Here is a 23,388-nt window from a genome sequence, read left to right as displayed (position 1 = left end):
TAAGAAAATATATTTTTGAATTTAGTCGAGCAAAGGAGTCAGGATTTCCAAAGAAGGGCCTCTGATCCGAAACCTCGGATACCTAAATGGGCTGACAAAGAAGACATTTATGCAAATGGCAAGACTCATGCTGCTATGTCCCTGGACTTTGAGAAGAAAGGGAAAATCTGACTCCATAGGTTAAAAACAGGATATAACAATGCATTTATTGGTTCCAGTGAGTGTGAACAGTAATTGAGGGATGGGGATTAAAAGGAGGAACAGATCCAGTATTTCCTGGAATATATTATGTGTGTGGTAACAAAGCCTATTTTAGGCTACCTGATCATTGGTATGGGAGTTGCTTTTTTGAATAGTGTTCCCTAAAGTATATCATGTAAAGAGAATCACTGGAAGCAATGAAGACAATAAAGGACTAACACGTAATAAAAGGGCTAGTTTTGCAGAAATAGTAGGCAATATATTTAGTGCATTGATACCTTCAGTGGGAGTCGCACTGAATTCCCGAAAAAATTGCCAATTGTCTACAGTAGTTGATCAGTTACCAACTGACACTGCTGGAGGATTCTTGATGATCAACACAGAATTGGTTGCAGTCAGATCTATGGTTTTGCAAAATCGACTTGCTCTTGATACCTTATTGGCAAAGGAGGGCGGAGTCTGTAAAATGTTGAAAGAGCAACATTGTTGCACTTACATTCCTGACAAAAGTGTTGAAATTGGAGGCTATATCAAAAATATTACAAAACTGGAAGATTTGAAACCACAGGAATTTGACAGTGTATGGAATAAACTAACCAATAGTATTACCACCATAGGTAGTTGGTTTTCTAACATAGGTAAGAGTATTTATGATAGGTCAAATAATAATGCCAATAATGGGAATAACCTTATTAGTTATAGCAATAATGTTCTGGTACATATGTTGTAAGAAAAGAAAGAAGTAGGGAATTAATGAAAAGGGAAATAAAAGAAAGTATGATGAAATACAGCTTGAAAAAATAAAAGGAGATCTTTACAAAAGAATGAGGGGTTTACAATACAAAAAGGAGAAAAAAGGAAATAAATGGGCTGAACAAGAAATTGAGATGGAGAAAAGCTAAAGTTGGCATCAGAGAGGGAATTGATGGAGCAAGGACTTGTATAAAAGAGACTTGCTCGGATGCAATCCTGTCAAATAACTCGTAATACCGTAAGAAACATGTTTTTAAATACTAATATGCATTACATTCATTGCACTGAATCAAGGGGAAGCTTGCCTATATATATTACTAACGAGTAACCTGAGTGACAATAAAATGGCCGCCAAAAAACGCGGGATTCTTACTGCGCATGCGTCTACTGCATCTATGTCGTATGATGTTCTATCTCTTGGAGGGAAAACTTTGCAGCTGCGCAGTTGCTTTTAAAATGACCGCTTGAAACTCACATGTTAATGCGCATGCTTTGCAGAAACTAAATCTTGCAAGTTCTACTAAATTGTTCATGCGAAAGACATATGGAAGTAATTGAGACTAGAGTAGAGATATGTGGTATACAGTGAAATCATTTTATTTCGTAATATAATGTGTTTTCTTTTGACTTTACTATTAGTTTATATTTGGGCCTCGGAGGGTGACTAAAATCCCTACCCCACATGACTTGTGCGCAAGCGCATTCAAACCCACCCGGAACCATGACGACACCAATGAAACTCAGCCAAGGCCACACAGGCAACAATCTCCTTGGAAACTCACCGATCAACCAGTGAGAGGAAGGAGAAGATCTACAAATCGTATACAATGTATTGATCATGATGTGAAATGTTGATGGGAAATCAAGCTTGGGAAAGTAATATAGGGGAGGGAACATTGAGCATTTTGGTTAAAGAAAAGTATTACATTTAGCATGGTGTGATGACCTCTTCCTTTGCCTTGTCCAATCAGGAGTAGGGGTTTCATGATTTTGAAACATTTGGGGGTGGTACAGGAACAAAGAATAGAATAACTGAGGTAGTTTAGTTAGTTACACACGCACAGATGCCAGAGACCCTACCAGAGCATTCTGTGAGACCACACGAGAGACCGAGATACTGTCCGGGAGCTGATCGAATACTCAAGAAGAATCCAACCTATTAGAAGGGGATCGCGGAAGAATCGAAGAGGCACATACTGGACAAAATCTACTAAAGAATCGAGGAGAATAGTGTCAAAGAGGGGTGCAACGCTGGTGTTGCATCTAGAAGAAGACACCCACTCTGTCCTGAACCTATCCTGAATCCTTTGTCTCTAGACCTGTCCCAGGGGACAACATCCAGCTCCTTGGCCAGGAGTTGGTTTCCACACAATCCTAGGTAAATATAATTCTGTGTAGTATGTCCTTGTATTGCTCTCTGTTTCTCCCTTTGTAGGTACTGTCATCATTATAATTTTAACAGAGACTTATGTTGATTTTTATCTTGTTTCTTTTCTTAAGAAAACGGTGTGTGACATGTATTTGGTGATTTTGACTCACAAAATTATTGATTAGATAAAACTTTAAAACTCTTGAGTCTGTGGGTATTTTGGAGAATAAAACTTTAATGTCATATCTGCCTACAATACTAACAACTAAGTCCATTGACTAGAGGAAATTATAATCAAGCGAGATAGGGTTGGTAAGAATTGGTAAGGTAAATACATCACACAGGTATAACTAAATTGACCCCAGCGGTACATTACTAGCTGATGTATGAATGTTTATGGGCCCAGGTAAGTATATGGTTTGTAAGTAACCCAAGCTGGTAACCCGCTGGATCAGTGGTGTGCCAATAGGTAAGACAAAGAAACAAGCATTTACAATGCAATGGTCTCGGCATTATTAAAGGTAGAGCTATTGGCATTGCTCGTGACATTGTTGTTTTTTTTTTAAAATCATAAATAAATGGCATTGTCATTTACAATGCCAATAGCCTAATCGTTCATTAAACATTGTTTTCTAGATATTGGGTGTAAATTCAGTGCTAAATTCAATTATCACTCTTATGTTTGCAAAGGATGTGGTTTCATCCAGTCTCAATATCTCGCATTTGCCTCACAGAAACATGTAACCGTTGTTTTGGCATTTATACTTGCAAGCCAAGGGCAGGAGAATCCAGAAAGCAAACCTTATTAATGTAATATACACTGACGAAGGCAAATAATTATCTTACTGAACATTTGGCTTAGCAGATGGAAACACACGTATCTTTAAAGAGAACAACTTTTTGATGGTGAACCGCAGAATCCAATCTTCCGCTCTGTCACAGGCTACATGAATTAATAAAGCGCCTTTGTTGCTGGGATCTGTTGCTGAAACATTTTACATAATTCCCGAATCTCGGGTGTCTCGTGTTTCTTTTCACGTCAATGAAAATCTGAATCGACCCCAAGTCTAGGCCAAGAGACTCAAGAGAGGAAATGAGTGGAAAAGCAATCCAATCTTATAATTCAAAACATTTAATCTTTTATGTAATTGGTGTTCACAGCCCAGCGCACTTTCAGCACCCGCACTGCTCAGGGCCCCTGGATTTTTCATTTACAAAAGAGCAGCAGGCATTAATGCACAGGCCTGGCGCTGACTCCACTTCACTCAACATTATTGAACCAGGCTTCAATGTCATACATGCTCGAACTAATCACTGCAGTCAAGGCCGTCAGCTACCGGAGGCCCTGAGGACAGGCCAGGAAATAAAACCTAATACGTGGAGTGGAACACAAGTGAATTGGCACGTTCTACCTTAACCAGCCTCGAAATTAGAAAGACCCATTGACTGCCGTCCTGTAAATAGCCATAATTGATCAGGCATCGCCTTCAAGCTCCTCCAGGTTTACAAAGAAAAGTAGGTAGCCCCATTTTTAGGTAGGGGTGCAGATCTTAAACGTGAACAGTGAACATGCTTCTCTGCAAGTCACAGGTACTAGAATGCTTAAGGATGGGATGAAAATAGACCTGAACAAAAAGCTGCCCACATTTGTGAATTGTGATAAGTTACTTCGGTGGAAATGTATCAAGGGACTAGAATGCTTAAGGATGGGATGAAAATAGACCTGACCGTCCTATGCTTTAGGTTCTTCAGCTGCTGGGCAAAATGCGGGGAGAGGCGACGTCAGAGGCCTCGAGAGGTCCCGGCTTCGAATTCCAGCGGTGGGGGCTGAAAGGATAAGCAGGCGGAGAGAGGCGATGTCAGAGGCTTCTGTGAGCTCCCAGCCTGTCGTTTCCAGTGGTGGGGGCTGCAGTGAGGAGCAGGCTGGGAGAGGCGATGTCAGATGCCTCTGTGCGAGTGCAGCCTGTCTTTTCCAGTGGTGGGGGCTGCAAATGGAGCAGTGCGGTCAGAGGCCCCTCTGAGATCTCTGCAGGGGATTCCTGCGGTGGGGGCTGCAAAGGGAGCAGCGTACCGAAGCAAGAGTGCTGCAGAGTGAGGTGTGGTCCGGCCGAGCGGGGAGGGGGGGTGGGGGGTGGGGGGGGAAGCTCAAGGCGCAAGGCGATTGGGATGAGAAGCAGAGCGCTAGGGAGTCGCGTCCACCATCATGGCGAGCTTCGGGCAGAAATGGCTGCCTCAAAGCTCAGAAATTTTCGGAATCGGGGGGTGTGTTTTTATGTTTGAGTGACGGATGACGTCACAGGTAGAAAGAAGGCAAAAAAACACGCCCCGAATCCGAAAATGACCGGGCTTAAAGGGAGTGACGCCCCTCTCCTCCAATGGCTGGCCTCCGTTTAGGAAGCCAGCCAATGGAGAAGTTCCAAGCCCCCTAACTCCAAAACACAAAATCTTCGGGATTCCGCCCACTGCTTCGCAGTGCGACGGTCACTCAACCTAAAAAAATAGAATGACGTGGCAGGCATTGTCAACTATCAAACAGACATTTCATCTAAATTGAAGAATGACTACCTGAACTCATTAGGCTCTCTTTTTTTCTAGATGGAGTGGTGAGATAACTCGAGTCAAACAAATGGGAAGGAGACAAGGTTGAAATTTAGCTGACAATGGTGATATGTGAAGGCATAAATGTTTATAAAGGCAACATATGGAGAAAGAGAATGAGAATGCAGAAAGATGGCAAAGAATTAGGGATGGATATAGGAACAGTGCTGTGGCAACAAATGATGGACGGAATGCTGAATAAATCAAACATTCTCCCCTAGTCAAGATTTCTGGGTTACATTCAATGTTTTTTTACTCACTACGCCGTCCTAGTTTGGACCCAGCCCTATGCATATCAGTCTTGGCCCTGCTCCTCATGGGAACAGTTCAGCCAGAACTGCGAAAACGGGTCCTCCTTGGACCACAAACACGCGTCCATTTGTTTCTGCAGCACTTTTTGCCCTAAGTGGGATGGGTATGCCCAGACGTGGGCCTCTTGCTCGCTGTGGCACTGTATTCAAGCTAGCCTGGCTGATGAGGGGTGATATACCCCAAAACCGGTCCCTGGGTGCTTGTTTATGGTCCAGGGAGGACCTGGCTTGGCAGTTGAAGCTGGACTCTTCCCATGAGGAGCAAGGTCAAGAGTGATTTGCATATGACTGAGTGTAAACTGGGGTGGTGTAGTGAGCAGAAGAACAACGGATTTAACCCAGATCTCCGGACTGGGGGAGAATGTTTGATTTATTCAGCATTTCGTCAAACATTTGTTGCCGCAGCAGGATATAGGAACAGGGTTGAATCATGGAAACCAGTCATTAAATCAAGATACTTGAATACTGAAGGGAGGAAAAACACCTGCTTTGGATCAGTGCTCTTCCACCTATGTTCGCACTAACAAATATAGCAACATAAAAGAAACAAAAATCGTTACCTTCTCTGCTGCTCCAGATCTTCAGAGGAAGGCCCATTTTGCATAATATTTGGCACAACTCCAGCACCTGGAAACGAAAAACCTCAGTTGCATTTTTCTTTCATGATAATATATTTGTTTAGTTCCCTAAACTGTTGTTAGAGGTTTAAGAAACTGTATGTAGCATTCATGGTATAAGAAAAACAGTGTAAGTAGCTTGGTAAACTTGTACTTAAAGGCAGTTACTGCAGTATAGTGCTTAATTTGTGAGGGTGATTGACACCAGCGCTTATTTTTAGGGATCACAACTTGATTTTCATCAGACTTTGACCCAGGGCAAGAGAGAAAGGGAGCAGATGAGTTAGATCGTAAAACAATGACCAGGTGATAAACCAGAGACAATAAAGAGCCCACAAAAGTGAGACGAAGAGGCGTAAAGTGTAAGGTGGTGGAAGAAAGCAGTACGAGATGGAATCAAAACTAGGAAGCCTTCGTATATAGCAAACCCGAAACTTTCCAGCACAGGTGACAGACTCCTAAGAAAAAATGCTTGGCTTTGTTGCTTTTGTTTCTTTAAAGAAATTAAGCACTACAGCAGTGATCTAAATCATAATACATTGTGGTAGTTGAAGCCAAGAGGCTGTTCCCAGCATGTGCGCCAAGATTAGCCAACGTCCATTACCACTTTTGGGACACTCTGCACTATGTACTGAGTGCACTGAAACACTGTATATGCAGACAGAAATAAGAGATTTTTGGAGAGTGTAGACTATAAGTCCAGGTTTGCATGACTGGGATTTCATTACATAACACGATTCTCTGAATGCGGGCCTGATTCTTTCTAATAAGACGTTGCTCTAACTGAATGCTGAGCATACTAAATGGGGTTACTTTGAGGTCCAATCCCTATACCACATTCTCCTCATGCCCCCGTATGTTTGGTATGTACTCACTTGTAGGATTCCCAAACAATGCATCATTAGAAATGTGAAAAAACACATCCAACTTTGTAGTGGGGTGTAACACCATTTACCGCCATGTATTTAAAGCGCCGCTGTGTACCCACAAAAAAAAAAAGCAAAAGATAAGCAACAAACTTCTTTCTGGTTTCCAAGGGGAAACTACGAGTTGCATCACAGATAGTGAACACTAAGTTGAGACACGGTGACTGGAAGAGTTTTGGTCCAACTGGTCTCATAACTAATTGAAGAGCTGAAGCAGTGCCATTTTCCCTCCTTAGTAGCAGAGGTTGTGTAATATCCTCACTTAGCCTTTCCTTTGCTTCGTTGTATTTTTCCTCCTATGTCTCTTCTCCTTTAATCCCTGGGTTCCTATCCCTCATTCCACTCCTTTCTAGAATGTGCCACATTGTATACCGGTCATTTTTAGGTTTCGCTTCGCCGACAGCTGCGCAAGCAGACTTTCGGGCAAGGCTAAAACTTTTGTTTACTAGTATGGACAAAAGTCCCGCCTCTCTGTTCCATTGGCTAGCTCCATAAATGGAGGCCAGACATTGGAAGAGAGAGGAGTCAGTCTTTCAGCGAGGCGATTGGTGGGCGTTCCCGGCAATTTTTCTCATCCTGCCCCTTTGACAACGTCATTGCGGCGGTGGGCGTTTACTTTTTTTTTTTTTGGCCGCCTTTAATTTGTCATTTGCCCCGACCTCTGGTGAGTGCTTGCTGCTGTCCTGCCTTCCTCCGTCCCCCCTCCCGCTGTCCGTGTGCCTGCCCGCCCGCCCGCCCCCCTCCCGCTGTCCGTGAGCCCATTAACCCTCCCACTCTCCGCCCCCCCCTCCCGCTGTCCGTGAGACTGTACGCAGCTTTCCTCCCACAGGTTTTAGGAGACTCGCATCGATAACTGCCCCGAAGCAGTACGGTGCGTACGCCTGAAGCGTACCCTTCCGCACCGCAAGTTGAGCCACCTGGAGACGTACTGCCTTACTTGGCTGCCCCGTACGTCTCATACTGCCTGGAATTGTGTTGCCTATTGTCTGCCCCGTACGGCCCATACTACGGACCCAATTGCCAGGCGGCTGCCCCAAGCTGCACATGTACGAGTCGTACGCCAGGAACGTACTGAAGCGCACCGCACCGTACCGTACCGTGGCCCCCGCTCCGAGGCTCCGTCGCACCAGTCCTGTACGTGTGGTAGAGCCCGCCCAGTGCCGAACTGCCGCCCCAGTGAGAGCCGCTCCACCCCTAAGGAAATCCGCCCCGCTGGACTGTGCCCGCACTGGTGACCTCTCCGCACTGCCTCTGGAAGTTCCGTCCGAACGCCCCGCATCGTGGTGCTGGTGAGGGCCGAACTGAATCCCCCTGAGGCTGCCGACGTCTGTCTCCAGCTTTGCCCGCACCGATCCTGCAACTTTGAGGCACTGTTCTTCCCCGCACAGCTTAAGGGTGCGCACCTCGGGCCGGCGAGCCCGGGATTATTGCCAGCTTCATCTCCCTTGTTTGCTCATGTACTGGTTTCCCTGAGCTTCCAACCACGCAGTACTCCGTGTTGAGGGTCCTGTATACTTTGTATTCTGATTTCCTGAATAAACACTACCAGTTCCTGCTATTTTACAGCAGTCATTTCTTGCTTCGTTACCTCTGCTACAACATTACAGGTTGCTAGTCACAGGAGCCTCAAAGGCATGTGTGCTGCTTTCGTGGGGCTTTTGTGCTAGAAACACAGTGCGCCTACCCGATATAGAGTACGACACTAGCATAGCGAGGTCGTTGAAATTTCGTGAGCACCATGGAAATGACTGATAGTAGATATACAGTATAGCCAATTAGAATAACGTCGTCCAGCTAAAGAATTGAGTTTTCGATCCCTTGAATCTGCGTTTGTTTTTGGCTCCGCTTCCACAGACTTTGATTCATCTAATAAAAACCTGAGCCACGGAGACGAACAGCCATCAGTCGGGAACACTTACTATAAAAAGGTATTTATTCCTTCAATTGTGCGATATAACCACTTTACAATCAGTATTTCAAATAGATGGCTCATAAAGTTCGTATCACTTTGCAGGGATTTGTTCATACACACTTGGAGACCTTAATTCAAGATGGTGCAACGTGCTCATCGCAATCAAGTAAGAAATAGTCTATCCCTCACTCTTATTAAAATACCTGATCAGAAATGGAACGAGTAGAGACAAATATATTTACTTTTGTTCCCAGATGATTTTTTAGAGACATAAACAGGAGTCTTCTTTGACTGTCCAACAGGGTAAGATGCCAAGTGCTGCCAAGTACGTGTGACTATGGAGTTGCTTTTAAGAGTGTATATAGTAAGACAGGATTATTTCTTTAGGTCTTTCAGAAATTATTGGTCCGGAGGAGAATCCCCACAAAATGGTGGATTCGAAACGTGTAGACCACTGCATTTTCTAGGCCAATCGAAAAAATTATTGATTCTGCTTATAAATGTGCGTTGTTTTGAACCTAGCTGATGGCCTTGTGTCTCAAGTCACTGTTATATTGTAGAAAAAGAAAAATTAGTGTGCCTTGCCAGAAAAAGGATCTGTTTAGTTACCCCAGGGTGGGCTTTTGAATGAATGGCGCAAGTATGGGTGTATGAATGTGATGAGTAGTTTAACAAGAGCATGAATCAGACACAGTGTGTGTGTAGTGTAGGAAGTATGTAGTTTAGAGAGTGAATGTTAAGTTCAATTTCAAATGGGCTCCCCAAAAGCAATTTAGAGGGGCTGTAAATGTTTTGTTATAAATAATGAAGTATTATTACCTTAAGAGATTTTGAAGAAATTGATGTCAATTGGTATAAATAAAGTTTTTTGATTAATTCAAACTGAAAAACTGGTTTTGTGAGGGCAGTTGTTATATTCATCGCTCATCAAATATATGGTAAAAGAAAGGTGCAGTACTGGCATTTTGTTCTGTTAATTGATTGTTTACAGCGGTCATTTCTTGCTTTGTTACCACTTTGCTACAACACTACATTTTTGGCACCAGGAGTGGGGTCAGCAAATATTTTCAACTGCGTTTATTTATTCTATCCTGAATTCATAAATATTGCGGTGGCAGACTGACTTTTCCACGTAACGAAGGCGCTGTCGAATATCTCCGACAGGACCAATAAGTCCCAAGGTGCGTGACAATTGTTTATTAATACTTTCAAAGGCCTTCCTTTCCCTTAGGCCTCAACAGCTATCGTGTAGTTCCTAGATTACCTACACAGGATATGTGGCAGACTGATTCTGTGCACCCCCACTGGATATGTTAGCCTGTTTGCATCAACTAGCTCACAGTGCCACTAGAATCTCCTCTTCTCTGGGAGAGAATAGTTCTTGGCAACCTCAGAACCACAACAACCCTGATCCCCCAGGATCATGGAAACAAACTACCTTTTGCTCAGTCACTTATGCTCACTTAGTTTGTCTCAGAGATGCATAGAATAAACAGGCTGGGCGTTTCAATAAGGATGTATTGAACAGTTGTTAATCTAGTGTAGAATATATGAGCTGCAACAACCATAAGACAGAAGCAGAGATGTATGATTAGAAGCACTAAGAAAGCAAATGGATGGTATAGCTCTACCATCTTGCAATAATTATGAATACATGCAAGTATATATATATATATATATATATATATATATAAAACACATGATAAAATTGCGTACTTCTATGATGTCTCCCTAACTAGATGTACCTAAGTGTACCTAGCATCTATGTAGATTTGATGCCAAGAATCCCTCTAGGATTTAGTCCACCCCATTACCTGAAAATTAGAGAATGTGGGACCCCGTCCTGGTCTAGAGCTGTAGTACATACATAACAGAGGGTCCTAGGGAAATCTTTAAGGACCAGGTAGTGTTCAATCCCCAATCTAACACTGAAAAACAACACAAAAACCTACCGGTCTACAAACCATGAGATATACTATAACAAAGATCCCCAAACGTCTAGGCCAAACAGAAAAGACAGCATACCTTAAGTAGAAAAGAGTCCCATCGGCCCACATTTGTGGATACTCTACTTCATCTGGGATTAGTGGTTGGTTGCAGCACTCGTGCGACCACCCAGAAATGATGTCAAAACTAAGCTTGTATTGTACCCCAGTGATCAGTACAGCCACTTGCCAGTCATGATAAGTGGTGCTCAAGGTTTGCAGTGCAAAAAAGTGACAATCATAAGGTGCAAATGTTAAAATTGGCTACTAGGATAATTCCAGAGACTTTAATAAACACTATCCTAGTGTAAAATCTAAAAACAGAGCGCTACCAGTTTGAAAGGATAACTGTCATTTGCGGTGAAATAGCAGGTCTACAAGTTTCAGCCACCAGTCATTCGTCAGGACCAAATACAAACAACGCTACTGCAAAAAATGTGAAAATGTAATGTTAACAAATCAAATGGTTGGTGCGATACAGCCTACCATATCCTGTAGCTCCTTTCAGGTAAGCAGACTCTACAGGAACTTTGGATTCATTCCTACAAGATAATGTGTAAATATTTAAAAAGGTTAAATTATAACCCATCTATCTTGGCCAAGAACATCCAGGAACACTGTTATTTGACATCTCTCTCATTTCATACAATGGCAATTTGTCCAGATAGCCATTCATATGTGGCTCTTGCAACCATCATCATGAAGTTGTTGTACTAACCCAGCTTTATGTGAGAGTACTCCTCCCCTCTCCTGGCGACTGCTGAGGGAATGAGACCCGGCAATAAATGGGTACAGAACAGATTACACAAGGAAAATCTGTCTCTCTGGATCAATTCCCATATTTAATCAAAAGCCTGGTTGCATTTAAACTCACTCCTTAACCAATAGCACCTGCGCAGGGCACCCCTGACTGAGATGTACTTAGCAAATCATAAAAGTCTCTCCTACACATGCACAGGCCAAACGAATGTCCATATTTAAATTCCTTCGCAGGACTGAATTCAATAGGCATGTGAGTTAATGTAGTCAGAAAGCTTTTATCAGAACGCCACTGTCAAACAAGCTTTATCAAATAAAATTATAATACGAACATTGATTTTAAATATGGATGCGATGATCCAGGGATGCAGAAAAGCACGACTGTACTTAGTTACAATTCAATGCCTAATCGTATCTAGGTGAATACTATGTGCCCCTCTAGCAGGTGCCGTTGTTAACGCTAAACTCGCACAGCCAAAGATAAACAGGACACAATATGTTGTATCTCTAATATAAAGTGGAAAAGCAAGGTGAATACTGTGTTGACCATCAGCATGCGCTGTCTTAAATGCTAACTAACGAACAGCAGCTAAAAGGGAAGCAGGACACACTATGCAATATCTCTATAATGCCCAGTGGTTGTCTCCATCTAAAAACAAACCGGAAACAAATCCTATTAAACATTAAAAAAAGGCAAGACCTGCTGGTCCCTACCTGTCCGTCGGTACCTCGGGTAATGCTGAGCCGAGGGGGAGGTGATCGCATTGCCCCAGGTATCATAAATAAATAGGTCCTGACACGTGTCCCTATTGGTGCGGGGATCCTAGCGCGACTCGTCAAAAGGAACCGCAAACCCCTGACACCACGTTAGTGGTTCGAACAAACTTCCGGGAGGACGACCGCGCATGCGTCAAATGCATTGTCTGTCCCATAGTGATTACCACACGATGCTCATGGGAAATGTAGTACGGTAGTTCCCTTAGCATCGTGTGTCATCGGACCTGTTGAATAAAGTTCATTGTTGCTATTCAAGGCTAGCAAAAAGTAAAAAATGTTCACTTCATAATGTTATTGGAGGCTATATTTTAATCGAGCCTGAGAACACATGTACCATATCCTATGGGGAGTATAACTGCGATTTAAAAAAAAACGCTGTTAACCCTCAACAAAATTTGTTCAATTCCAGGTGGGGCTATCTAAAGGACGACCACGTCTGTATTAATTGTGTAGTCTGTCCCCTGATGTTCGCCACCAGGTGCTAATGGGAATTGTGGTTTTATTAGTTCCCAAAGCTTCGTATATAATTCCAATGAATTAAATAAAAATTCACAGTAGCTATACAGAATATGAAATAGTAAATAAACACTTAGTCATACTCCTCAGGACTATGGATTGTTAGTATTCATAACGTCATAATGGAAACTGTGCGATCATTAAGACACTGAACTTGATCACACTATGCTCATAAGGCCAACACTAGTTACCCAAATAGCTATTCAATTTGATATCATTTATTATATGTGCATCTCGCATTTGACTGTCGCTTATCTACCAAATGAAAGGCATAATCAAGACTACTTAGTGTATGACAAGTATGTAGAATGACGGATGTGCATGATGACATAATATATAATATGATAGAAAGAAGCAAGTTACTAAGTCACCCACGGAATTTCATCATTGAGCCCATGTCTATCTGACTTGAGTTTAAATATCCATTTTTGTTCCTTAACAAACAAAAACTTTGTGACATCGCTGACATGCGATGGAACAAAAGGTTGCTCAAGGACAATCCATTTCATATCTTCTGCTCTATGTTTCATGGTCAAGAAATGATTGGTCAGGCATGTTGCCTGTTTCTTGCACCGTATTGTGCTATTATGTTCGCTGATCCTCTGTTTGATCTGACGTGTCGTCATGCCAATATATCTTAGTGAGCATGGGCACGTGATCATATAGATGACCCTTTCCGAATTACAGTTTGTGTGTCTCTTCAAAATCCAAGGTCTCCCAGTACCTATGTCAACTGATTTAGTTGTATGGGTTTGTGGGCAGGCAGTACAGGACCCACACGCATATTGGCCTTTGACAGAGGGGAGACCCCAGAGTGTGTTGACTGGGTCATGTACTTGGGTTCTTGGTCTCGTATGGACCAAACTGTTTTGCAGGCTAGTGCCCCTCTTAAATGAGAACAGGGGGAGACAGATAGCCTCATTTGCCGCATTCAGAATTTTCCAATGCTTACGCACTGACCTTTGTACTTGATTGGATAATGCACTAAATGTGTTCACAAAGGTCAGTCTCTCTAAAGGTGGTTTCTCCATTGGTAATTCGAGCAATGCCTCACGGTTATTGTTAGAGGCCCTTTTCTTGGCCTGTCGCACCAACCGTGAGGGATAGTCACAATTTCCGAATTGGAGCGGAAGCGCCTTAGCATGCACTTTAAAATCTTTCTTTTCAGAGCAATTTCTACGTATCCGTAGGAATTGGCCAACTGGTAGATTTTCCCAGAGGGCCCTAGGGAGGTGACTACCAAAGGTGAATAAGGAGTTCTTTGCCATTGGTTTCCTGTAAAGTTTCCTCCCCAACTTTCCTTGTGTTGGAAAGATCAAGATGTCTAGGAAGGGAAGTTCAGTTTTTTGTATTCAACTGTAAACTTCAGGAATCTGTTTTGGGTATTGAGCCAGGTCTGAAACTCCAAGATGGTATTAGGGGTACCTCGCCAGACGACAAGAATATAGTCTATTTATCTTTTCCACAGCAACACCGGATGTTGAAAAGGCTTGCTGTGGACCAGAACACACTTTTGTTCAAACACGTGAACATAGAGATTGGCCAGACTCGGCGCAAAAATGCTGCCCATAGAAGTTCCAGAAATTTGTAAAAAAAATAGTATCTTCAAATTTAAAAAAATGTTCTGTCATGGCCAATCTCGCACACTCCATGATAAAGTGTAATGGTGTAATACTGTTGAGGTCCCTGGTCTCCAAAAGGCTTCTTATTACCTCCAGGGTTTCTTCTTGTGGAATGCAAGTATAAAGCGAGTCCACATCGAAACTGACTAAATAGTCAGTCTCAGTTTCAAAGTCAATATCTGGTAGTAGTTTGAGGACATCCTTGGTGTCCTGTAGGTAGGTAGCTCAGCATTTCATTAACCAAGGGCCTCAGAAAATGATCAACAAAAGTCGACAGGGGTTCTAACAAGGAACCAATTCCTGAAATAATGGGCCGACCAGGTGGTGGCCTCTGGACCTTATGAATCTTTGGTAAGAAGTAGAAGTATGGCATGGTGGGGTGACTTGTGATCAAAAACTGTGCTTCTTGTGCAGTAATCCACCCTTCTACTTTAGCTTCTTCAACGAGATACTTTACTCTGTTATTAATCTGTGTGTCGGGTCTGTTGTCAATGCTCGATATGATTTGATGTCCTCCAACTGTCTCAAAACATTCTATGCGGTAGGTGTCAGTGTCTAAGATCACCGTAGCTCCCCCTTTATCCACAGGTTTTATTGTGATGGAATTATCATTTGCCAGAGTGTTCAACGGCAAATTTCTCTCTTGCCGAGAGATTCTGAAAAGTAGAGGGCTTAGAGTCACATAACGTCATCACATTGTGAGTTACCGCCTTTTCAAAAACCTGTATTTGTGATGGAACTTGCTGTATCAAAAGGGTGAAAGTGGAAGCCACTTTCAAACCGGTGTTGATAGTACACGTATCTGGTGACCCTAATGTGGCCTCTCCCGCTTTGGATTTGAAAAAGAAATGTAAACGTATCTTCTGAAAGAACTTTTCAAGTTCACATCTTAGCTGAAAGGTGTCACCTTTGTTTGTGGGAACAAAACCCAACCCTTTATTCAGTACCGACAGTTCATTCTCTGTCAAAATTCGAGAACTCAAATGGACTGCTAGGTCATCTTGGCCCAGGTGTTTGCTGTTTTTGCCCTCCTGAGTTGGACAACCCACGAAGGATGTTAGACCACTGCTAGCTGGAGCGTCTGCATCCAGGAACCTCAGTTTCTCCGGTCAGCGTGTCAGCCTGGAAGTCACGGTCTCCTCTATCTTCCTAAGCAAAATGTAATGTATTTATACCCATAGGTCTCCCCAGGGGTCCTACCTTGCTGTGTTAGTGTATCGGCCTAAAGGATGACGTCGAGCCTGAACTTTATACAGAGATATTATACGGGTGATAGTAATCCTGCTGGTATTCCAAGAAGCCTCATGCATAATGTATGAGAATCGAACTAGGGAAAACCTGCGATCTGAATACAGTGTCATCTGTGTAAAAGGTCAGTCCCCAAGAACCGTTATGTATGTAATGTAGGGAAGGATATAGGTGAAAGGTTATAATGTTACCTGCGCCTCTATAGGGTCCCTATATGGAATATAACGCCCACTCCTCTTCTGACTGGACAACATAAGTAACTAACGACCCTTGACCCTGTCACCAGGCAGGTGGCTCCCCTCACTGACACGCAGCCCCCTGTGTGACTTGAGCACCGCTGCTGCTGCCGCCCGTTGACCGGTATCCCGCCTGCTCTTTGCTTTTTACTTCGTTTTTGCCTCTGTACTGCCTGCCTCGTATTGCCTCTGCCTACATCTCTGTGCCCCCACTGTTGTTTTTTTTTCTGTGTCTGTTTTCTCCCTTGTGCCCCCTTCTCTTGTTGTCCTTTTTGCCTTTTGACCCCCGTTGACCGGTATCATGCCTGCTTTTTGCTTTTTGCTTTATACTTCGTTTTTACTCTGTACTACCTGCCTCGTATTGCTACTGCCTATATCTCTGTGCCCCCACTGTTGTTTTTTTGTGTCAGTTTTCTCCATTGTGCCCCCGTCTTGTTGTCCATTTGCCTTCTGTGTCCCCCACCCGCTCCCCCCTTAAGTTTCCCACCGCTGCGTCCCCTGCGGCCCCGCCCCGCTCCCGCCTCCCAGCTGCTCCTCCCTCCCACAGCCCCTCATATGGAGGCCGCGCAGCCACCGCGCGCAGTGAGCGCGCCTAAGGCATGCCGGTCTGCGCCTGGACCCCAGCACACACCACGACGCCCGCCTCTGCTACGACTCCAGCACTCTCCACGCATTTAACGCCGGACGATCTCGCACCTGCTGCCAGGCTGCCCCGAAACACACCCAAGGACCCTTCTCCTGCGGGAACTGCAGCTTCACCAGCCCGCCAACCTGCCCAACAAGGAACCCAACTTCCTCAGATGCATCCTGCTCAACACTCACTCCGCCCGCAAACACGCCGTCGAACTCTGGAACCTACTTGACACCAACGTCCCAGACATCGCCTTCTGACGGAGACCTGGCTGACCCCCTCCTCGGCACCTGACATCATCATAGCCATTGCGGAAGGCTACAAGATCACCCGCAAGGACCACATCAAAGGAATAGGAGGAGGAATTGCCATGGTCAACATGAGCACTCTCAACACCGCCGAACACCTGCACTTCTAGATCCACACGATCCCCAACACCACCCTCAGAGGCACCCTCATCTACAGATCCCCCCGGACCCCGACTGCAGTTCACGACTCCATCACCGACTTTATCAGCACACATGCCCTCGCCTCCACGGACTACATCCTTCTCTGGGACCTGAACTTCCACCTCGAGAACAACGACGATGCCAACTCTTCCACCCTGATCGACAACCTCGGACTCAGACAACTCGTCAGAACACCCACTCACTCCTCCGGCCACACGCTTGACCCCATCTTCTCAGCGAGCACTCGCGTCTTCTTCAACCGCACCACCGAACTCCACTGGACCGACGACCGATGCATCCACTTCACCTTCCGGAAACCCACCACACACCACCACACCCAGCAGATGCCTCATCGCAGCTGAGGCAAGATCAGAGTACCAGCTTACCGCCACCCTCGCCCAGAGCCCACCCGCGGACCCGACAAACCCCGACGCCACAGCCCGCAGCCTCAGACAATGGATCAAAGACTGCGCCAACACCCTCACCCCGCTCAAGAAGCCCACCCAACACAGACACCAGCAAGAGAGCCAGCTGGTTCACTGAAGACCTCCATGCCTCCAAGCAAACCCTCCGAAAACTAGAAAAAAACTGGACCCGTGAAAGAACACCGGAAAGCTACTCAGCCCACAGGAATGCTACCCTCAACACCACCAACTCATCAGATCCGCCAAGAGGACCACCTTCAGAGACCACATAGACAACAACGCACACAACAGCAAAGAGCTCTTCAGCATAGATAAGGAACTCTCCAACCCCAGCTCCAACACCAACGACATCCCACTGTCACAAGACCTGTGCGACTCGCTGGCCACCTTCTTCCATCGCAAGATCGCAGACATTCATGACAGCTTCGACGCCGTCACCACCCCGCAAAACACCGACACCCCCGCCCCCATGACCACCACCCGCACCAACCGCCTGCTCGCCTGGACCAACATCAATGACAACGACACCATCAAGATCATGAACACCGTCCACTCCGGATCCCCGGAAGACCCCTGCCCACACCACATCTTCAACAAAGCCAGCAGCATCATCGCACCCCACCTCCGGAAAACCATCAACATCTTCTGCGAGACAGCAACCTTCCTGGAGAGCTGGGAGCACGCAGAGATCAACGCCTTGCTAAAGAAACCCAAGGCAGACCCCAAGGACCTCAAGAACTTCCTGCCATCTCCCTGCTCCTGTTCCCGGCAAAGGTCATATAAAAGGCTGTCAACAAACAACTGACCAGCTTCCTCGAAGAGAACAACATCTTGGATCCGTCCCAGTCTGGGTTCCGCAGCAACCACAGCCCTGAAACTGCCCTTATCGCCGCCACCGACGACATCAGGATCCTGCTCGACAACGGAGAAACCGCGGCCCACATCCTACTGGACCTCTCAGCCGCGTTCAACACAGTCTGCCACCACACACTAAGAGCACGCCTCCACGACGCCGGAACCCAAGAGAAGGCCCTGGACAGGACCACCTCTTTCCTCTCGGGGCGAACCCAGAGCATCTGCCCCCCCCCTCCCCTCAGAAGTCACCAAGATCATCTGCGGCGTACCCCAAGGCTCATCTCTTAGCTGTTCAACATCTCCATGGCACCACTCGCCCACGTAGCCCGACAGCACAACCTCAACATTATCTCCTACGCCGACGACACCCAGCTGATCCTGTCTCTCACCAAGGATCCACACACCGCCAAAACCAACCTCCTCGAAGGAATGAAGGCCATCGCCGACTGGATGAGGAACAGCTGTCTGAAGCTAAACTCGGACAAGACGGAGGTCCTCATCCTCGGTTCCACCCCCTTGGCCTGGGACGACTCCCTGGTAGCCAACGGCACTAGGAGCAGCCCCTACACCCACCAACCATGCAGAAAACCTTGGTGTCATCCTCGACTCCACACTTTCCATGACAAAACAGGTCAACGCCGTCTCCTCCTCCTGCTTCAGCATGCTTCGCAGGATCTTCAAGTTGATTTTGCTAAAATGTTTAACATTTTCAAAACAAATTCTAAAAACTTTAAAAATGTTAAAAAATAATGCAAGCCCTAGCTTTGAAATGTTTGCATTTTTAAATCAAAAGCACTATAAGCATTAGAAAGCCATGTATGCCTAATAAAAAAGGAATGTCAATTTTGTTTTGAGTTTCAAATTTGAGCTTGTTTAAAAAAAGTAATCACTGCAGCTAGGCACCCTTCAGATGACAGGAAAAGTTTGCTACAGAACCATTACAAGCCCCGTGCATCATTATATCCAGACATGTGTGTGATCCACTCAAAGCGTTCTCACAGTTTGTACCGCTTAGAAACACTTCTCGATCCCTACTTCGGCATCGAAATCTGTATGGTAATTCCCAAGATTCCTTAATGTACTCCTTACCCATTTTTTTCATATCTGCCTGCCTACTTTTGTTCAAGGCAATACTGAAACTGAAAGGTAGTGACCGGTAAAGTTATGTGGCCTTGATTAGCCATTCTGTGGACAGCGATTTTGACACTGTGAATGGTAACCTATCCAATTTTTCAATACTCAGCATTATATATTTTGCTCCCCTTTGTGCCATTTCAGTTTATCTGTTAGATTGTATTCAGAAAACAGACGTGCTGTTGATAAAACGCCAAGGCACATAGCCTGCATGCAAAGTTTGCAGCGTCCATCTTAACAACATGATTGAACGTAATTGAGATTGTCCGTTTTGTAATATTGCTAAATCCTGTTCTAGTATGTCCATCGCAGAAGATACAATGTTGCCTAAGAAATATATACTGGAGGTCAATGAAGGTAACCCGTTGTCTACCACTGCTAAAGGTTTCTCTAGATTAATACGGTCTATCACCTGTAGCCTCTAAGAGGCCTCTTGTTGAGATATTTTTCATATTTAATTGTAGGCAGCATAAATGCCAGCATATATGAAACTCTTTGATGTGGTTTCCTTGTACCTAGTAAAAAATCCCTAGGATCTACATCTGGTTACTGTAAGGATAAGTGTTATTTCATCTGTGTGAGTGTTGAAGTTTTTAGCCAACTAAGCCACAACGTCCCAACACTGTAGGATGTCACTACCCCTGGATGTTGTCTTTGTACATAACGTGGATCTGGCCTACGGATATTAAACCCTTTGGTTTTACCCATGAATCTTGCCTGACAACTATTGGTGTCTGTGGACCAAATCAACCATCTCTTCCAATCGGGGTCCGATCTGTTGTATTGTATGATGTCATCTATTGTAATCGCTCTCCGAGATATCTCGCTACCCTCGGTGTGCGATGGAATTAGAAGCTGAGGTGTGTTAAAGTATTTGTTCTTGGCTAGTCCAAGGCAAGACGTTTGTTGCACTGTCTCGTTCAAAAACATGATCTGTTGAGGGATGAGGCATGCTCGAAATAAAGCTTCTGTGCCCTGAACTTAACATTCTCTAGTACCACAGACTGATTCCAAGTCTACGGTGTCTTTCCATAAGCTGAAACCTTGTTCAGACAACTGGGCATTAAAGGATGCAGAGTAAACTTGCTTGGTGTTTGTTAGCATACTTTTCTTTGCTGATGTAGGTGCAACCTTATAATATTATGAGGCTGGGTCTGACATATTGAACCCCGAAAAATATGGAAACTTTTGTGCAAATGTTTTTGAACTGCCTTTTGGTGGTGTTGGACAATGTTCCTGCTGGTGGTATGTGAACACATTTTTAGAATTAGCAGATTTATGCAGGAAAAGATTACCAAAATGTTGATAACAATGCATTGTATCGCAATCTGATGTCCTTTCCAATGTTCAATATTAGAAAATGCAGAAGATTTTTCTAAACCAGACAACATATTAATTACAATTTCAAAATCCCAATCATCGGAAAATGAACTTGAGGTAATGATATCACTTAAAGATATTTTAAATAAATGTGTAATCTTTCTACGTTTAGTCGGGCCAAATACATTGAAATCAACCTTGTCCCAAACGATACCATCAGGTATAGGAACTGCTGTAATGTTCACTGATGACAAGTCTCTTTGTTTTAGATGAGATGATTGGTGTGCTTTTAAAATTAAATTCACTTTTTGGGCTGCAGAGCTTTGCCGAATGTATTGTCCATTAATAAGCATGTTAAAAACTATTACTAGACAAAGCCAGAAAAGAAAGAAAAGTATCCCGTAATTACCCATAGGTCCAACCATGGTGATACCAGCTAAGTCTTTTTAGGAAAGTTCAGTAAGTCTTTAACTTGTTGCTTGCGTGATTTTTGGGCTGGTGTCGTTTCTGGTTCACTTGGATCCAAAGAAAACATATCAAAGTTAATGAAGTAGCCAGAAGCAGTTTGATCAATAGTTGGAATTGCATCAGGATTTGTAGTTTGCTCTTGTAGAGGCATGTTGATGTAGACATCAGTATTTGGTCAAAAAACTATGTGCTTGTTATTTTGAGTTTGATTTTGAAGTTGAACTTCAGGTTAAAGAGGAAAGAGTTCCATAGCAATGTTGCATAGTCCTTCATTACGTACAGGAGGCTCTTCGAAAATGATGAGTCTTTCCGTATTGTAGCAAGAGGAGGGTGTCTGCTACTTTGGAGTCTACGTGGCCTACCACTTAGAATCAGTTGAATAGCGTGGTTTGATTAGGTCAATTGAGACAAATCTTTTCTCCTGTTTTCCGTCAAGAGGCGGCAGAAGTAAAGTTCTTTTTCCTTCAATTGCTAGGACCGGTACAGGCTTTCTGTATGATGGCCCAAATTCTTTATTGTCTGCTATTTTTTCTCTGACCAGATCCCCAACTTTTGGGATCCAGACTGGTCTTGCCGTGACTGATTTGACTTCCCCAGTGGCAGTCTGTTTCAGGTGGGCATTACTTTGTTGTGTCCTGGATGCATTTTAGATCCTATAAAACAGCCACACGATCATGAATGTCAAAAGGCTTTTCATCCGCCACTGCGCCTTCACAATCAAGATCAGGTACCCACCCACATTCTTGTCCCAAATAGGACATCATAAGGAGTGACACCCCCTAGAGAACTTCTTAGCATGTTGTTCTGAGCTCTCTGTAGTCGAAACAGGTGTTTTACATAACTTTCACCCATGCCTAATACTCTAACATAACATGTGTATTTGTAAGGCGCACGTTCACCCAGAGGTCTCTTGGCGCTGAATAACAGTTGCTTATTGTTACCCAACTCAATGGTACTCATTAGATCAACCCCAGATGGATGGAAGGCCGAGTGAACCCGCCGGGAATTGAAACCTGTGATCATGAGGTTGAACACAGGCCCCTGCAATGGAAGCATTAGTCCACTGAGCCACCAGAACCGGCATAGCTGTCAAAGATTGCGTTAAGTCTCAGTTTTTTCTCTCCTCAACCGAATTTCCCTCTGGATGGTACGGAGAGGAGTACAGCAATGCTACACCCAAACTTCCCATGGTTTCCTTGTAAGCCCTAGAGCTAAACACGGGACCCTGGTCAGAATGTAATGTGCCAATTGTGTATGTCCCTATAAAGACTCGCAAATCTTTGATGACAGTTCGAGCGTCAGCCAAGCGCTGGGGCCATACCCATAGGAATCTTGAGCAGGAATCTACTGCTACCATGATATACCTGTAAGCCACATCTCTTTTTGAGGGGCCGCAGTGTTCCAAAAACACACGCTAGTGGTTTGTCAGATATTAACAATGGTGTCTGCACTGGACGAGTTACGGTGGAACCTTTCATCTGCTGGCGGATGTCGCATTTCAAGACAATCTTCAGTCTGCTTTGTTAACACAGGCCACCAATAGCGTGGTTTCAAAAATGAAACTGTTGCAGTAACTCCTGCATGTGCAGAACCTATCCCTTCATGTGCTGCTAGAATCAAACCTAACCTACGATCCATGTTTGGAATTACTCTATTCCCCACTCCAGGAATCTGAGCAAATGGAATGTTATTGACATCTACCTTGTAGGAGTACTTGAGAGGAAACTTTTTCGGTAGTGCTTTGCTGTTTTTGTGTGAAGCAATGACAGCTACCATAATCTCACCATCTAGTCTCGTTTTAAAACGAGTGATTGCAGCTACGGAAGCCGGGCGTACAGCCCCCTTTGCAGCTTCATCAGCCAATGAATTCCCTTCAACATGAACGCCATCACGCTGATGACTAAGTGTATCACGTGAGCCCTTGGGAGTGCAGAATTCAACTCCACTACCTGTTCCGATAGCATTTTATGCTTAATTGTGCCACCTTTTACGTCTTTGAACCCATTTTGAACCCAGTGCTGCAAATATTCATTGTAAGACTGTACACAGTAAAAGGAATCGCACACACTTAGTGTGGGGAATTCTCGATCTCTTATTTGCTAATGCCAGTATCAGAGCTTTCAACTCTGCCAACTGTGCCTTGTAGTCTCCTAGAGGTTGCTATTTTGTGCAACGTGGGTGGAACTTTCCATCCTGCATGCCACCTTTTATGATAGCACACGCTGCTCTGTATTGTTGCTTACTCCCTATGGTGAGATAAGCAGATCCGTCAGTGT

At 44.4% G+C, this 23,388-nt stretch overlaps 1 protein-coding gene across 2 annotated transcripts in view; it reads right to left on the bottom strand.

Moving 5' to 3' along the window:
• The window catches only part of VASP (vasodilator stimulated phosphoprotein), an 863,870-nt gene that overhangs the window by 535,622 nt on the left and 304,860 nt on the right, over positions 1–23,388 (bottom strand). For both annotated transcript variants that reach the window (XM_086938366.1, XM_086938368.1), the window contains exon 4: positions 5,793–5,859. In XM_086938366.1, coding sequence (XP_086794492.1) covers positions 5,793–5,859 — 67 coding nt within the window. The remainder of the gene's footprint in view (positions 1–5,792; positions 5,860–23,388) is intronic.

This window comes from Lissotriton vulgaris, chromosome 9 (assembly GCF_964263255.1).
Source record: "Lissotriton vulgaris chromosome 9, aLisVul1.2, whole genome shotgun sequence".
NCBI lineage: Eukaryota > Metazoa > Chordata > Amphibia > Caudata > Salamandridae > Lissotriton > Lissotriton vulgaris.
The sequence above is the reverse complement of the archived record's forward strand: the minus strand, read 5'-3'. Positions and strand labels throughout refer to the sequence as shown.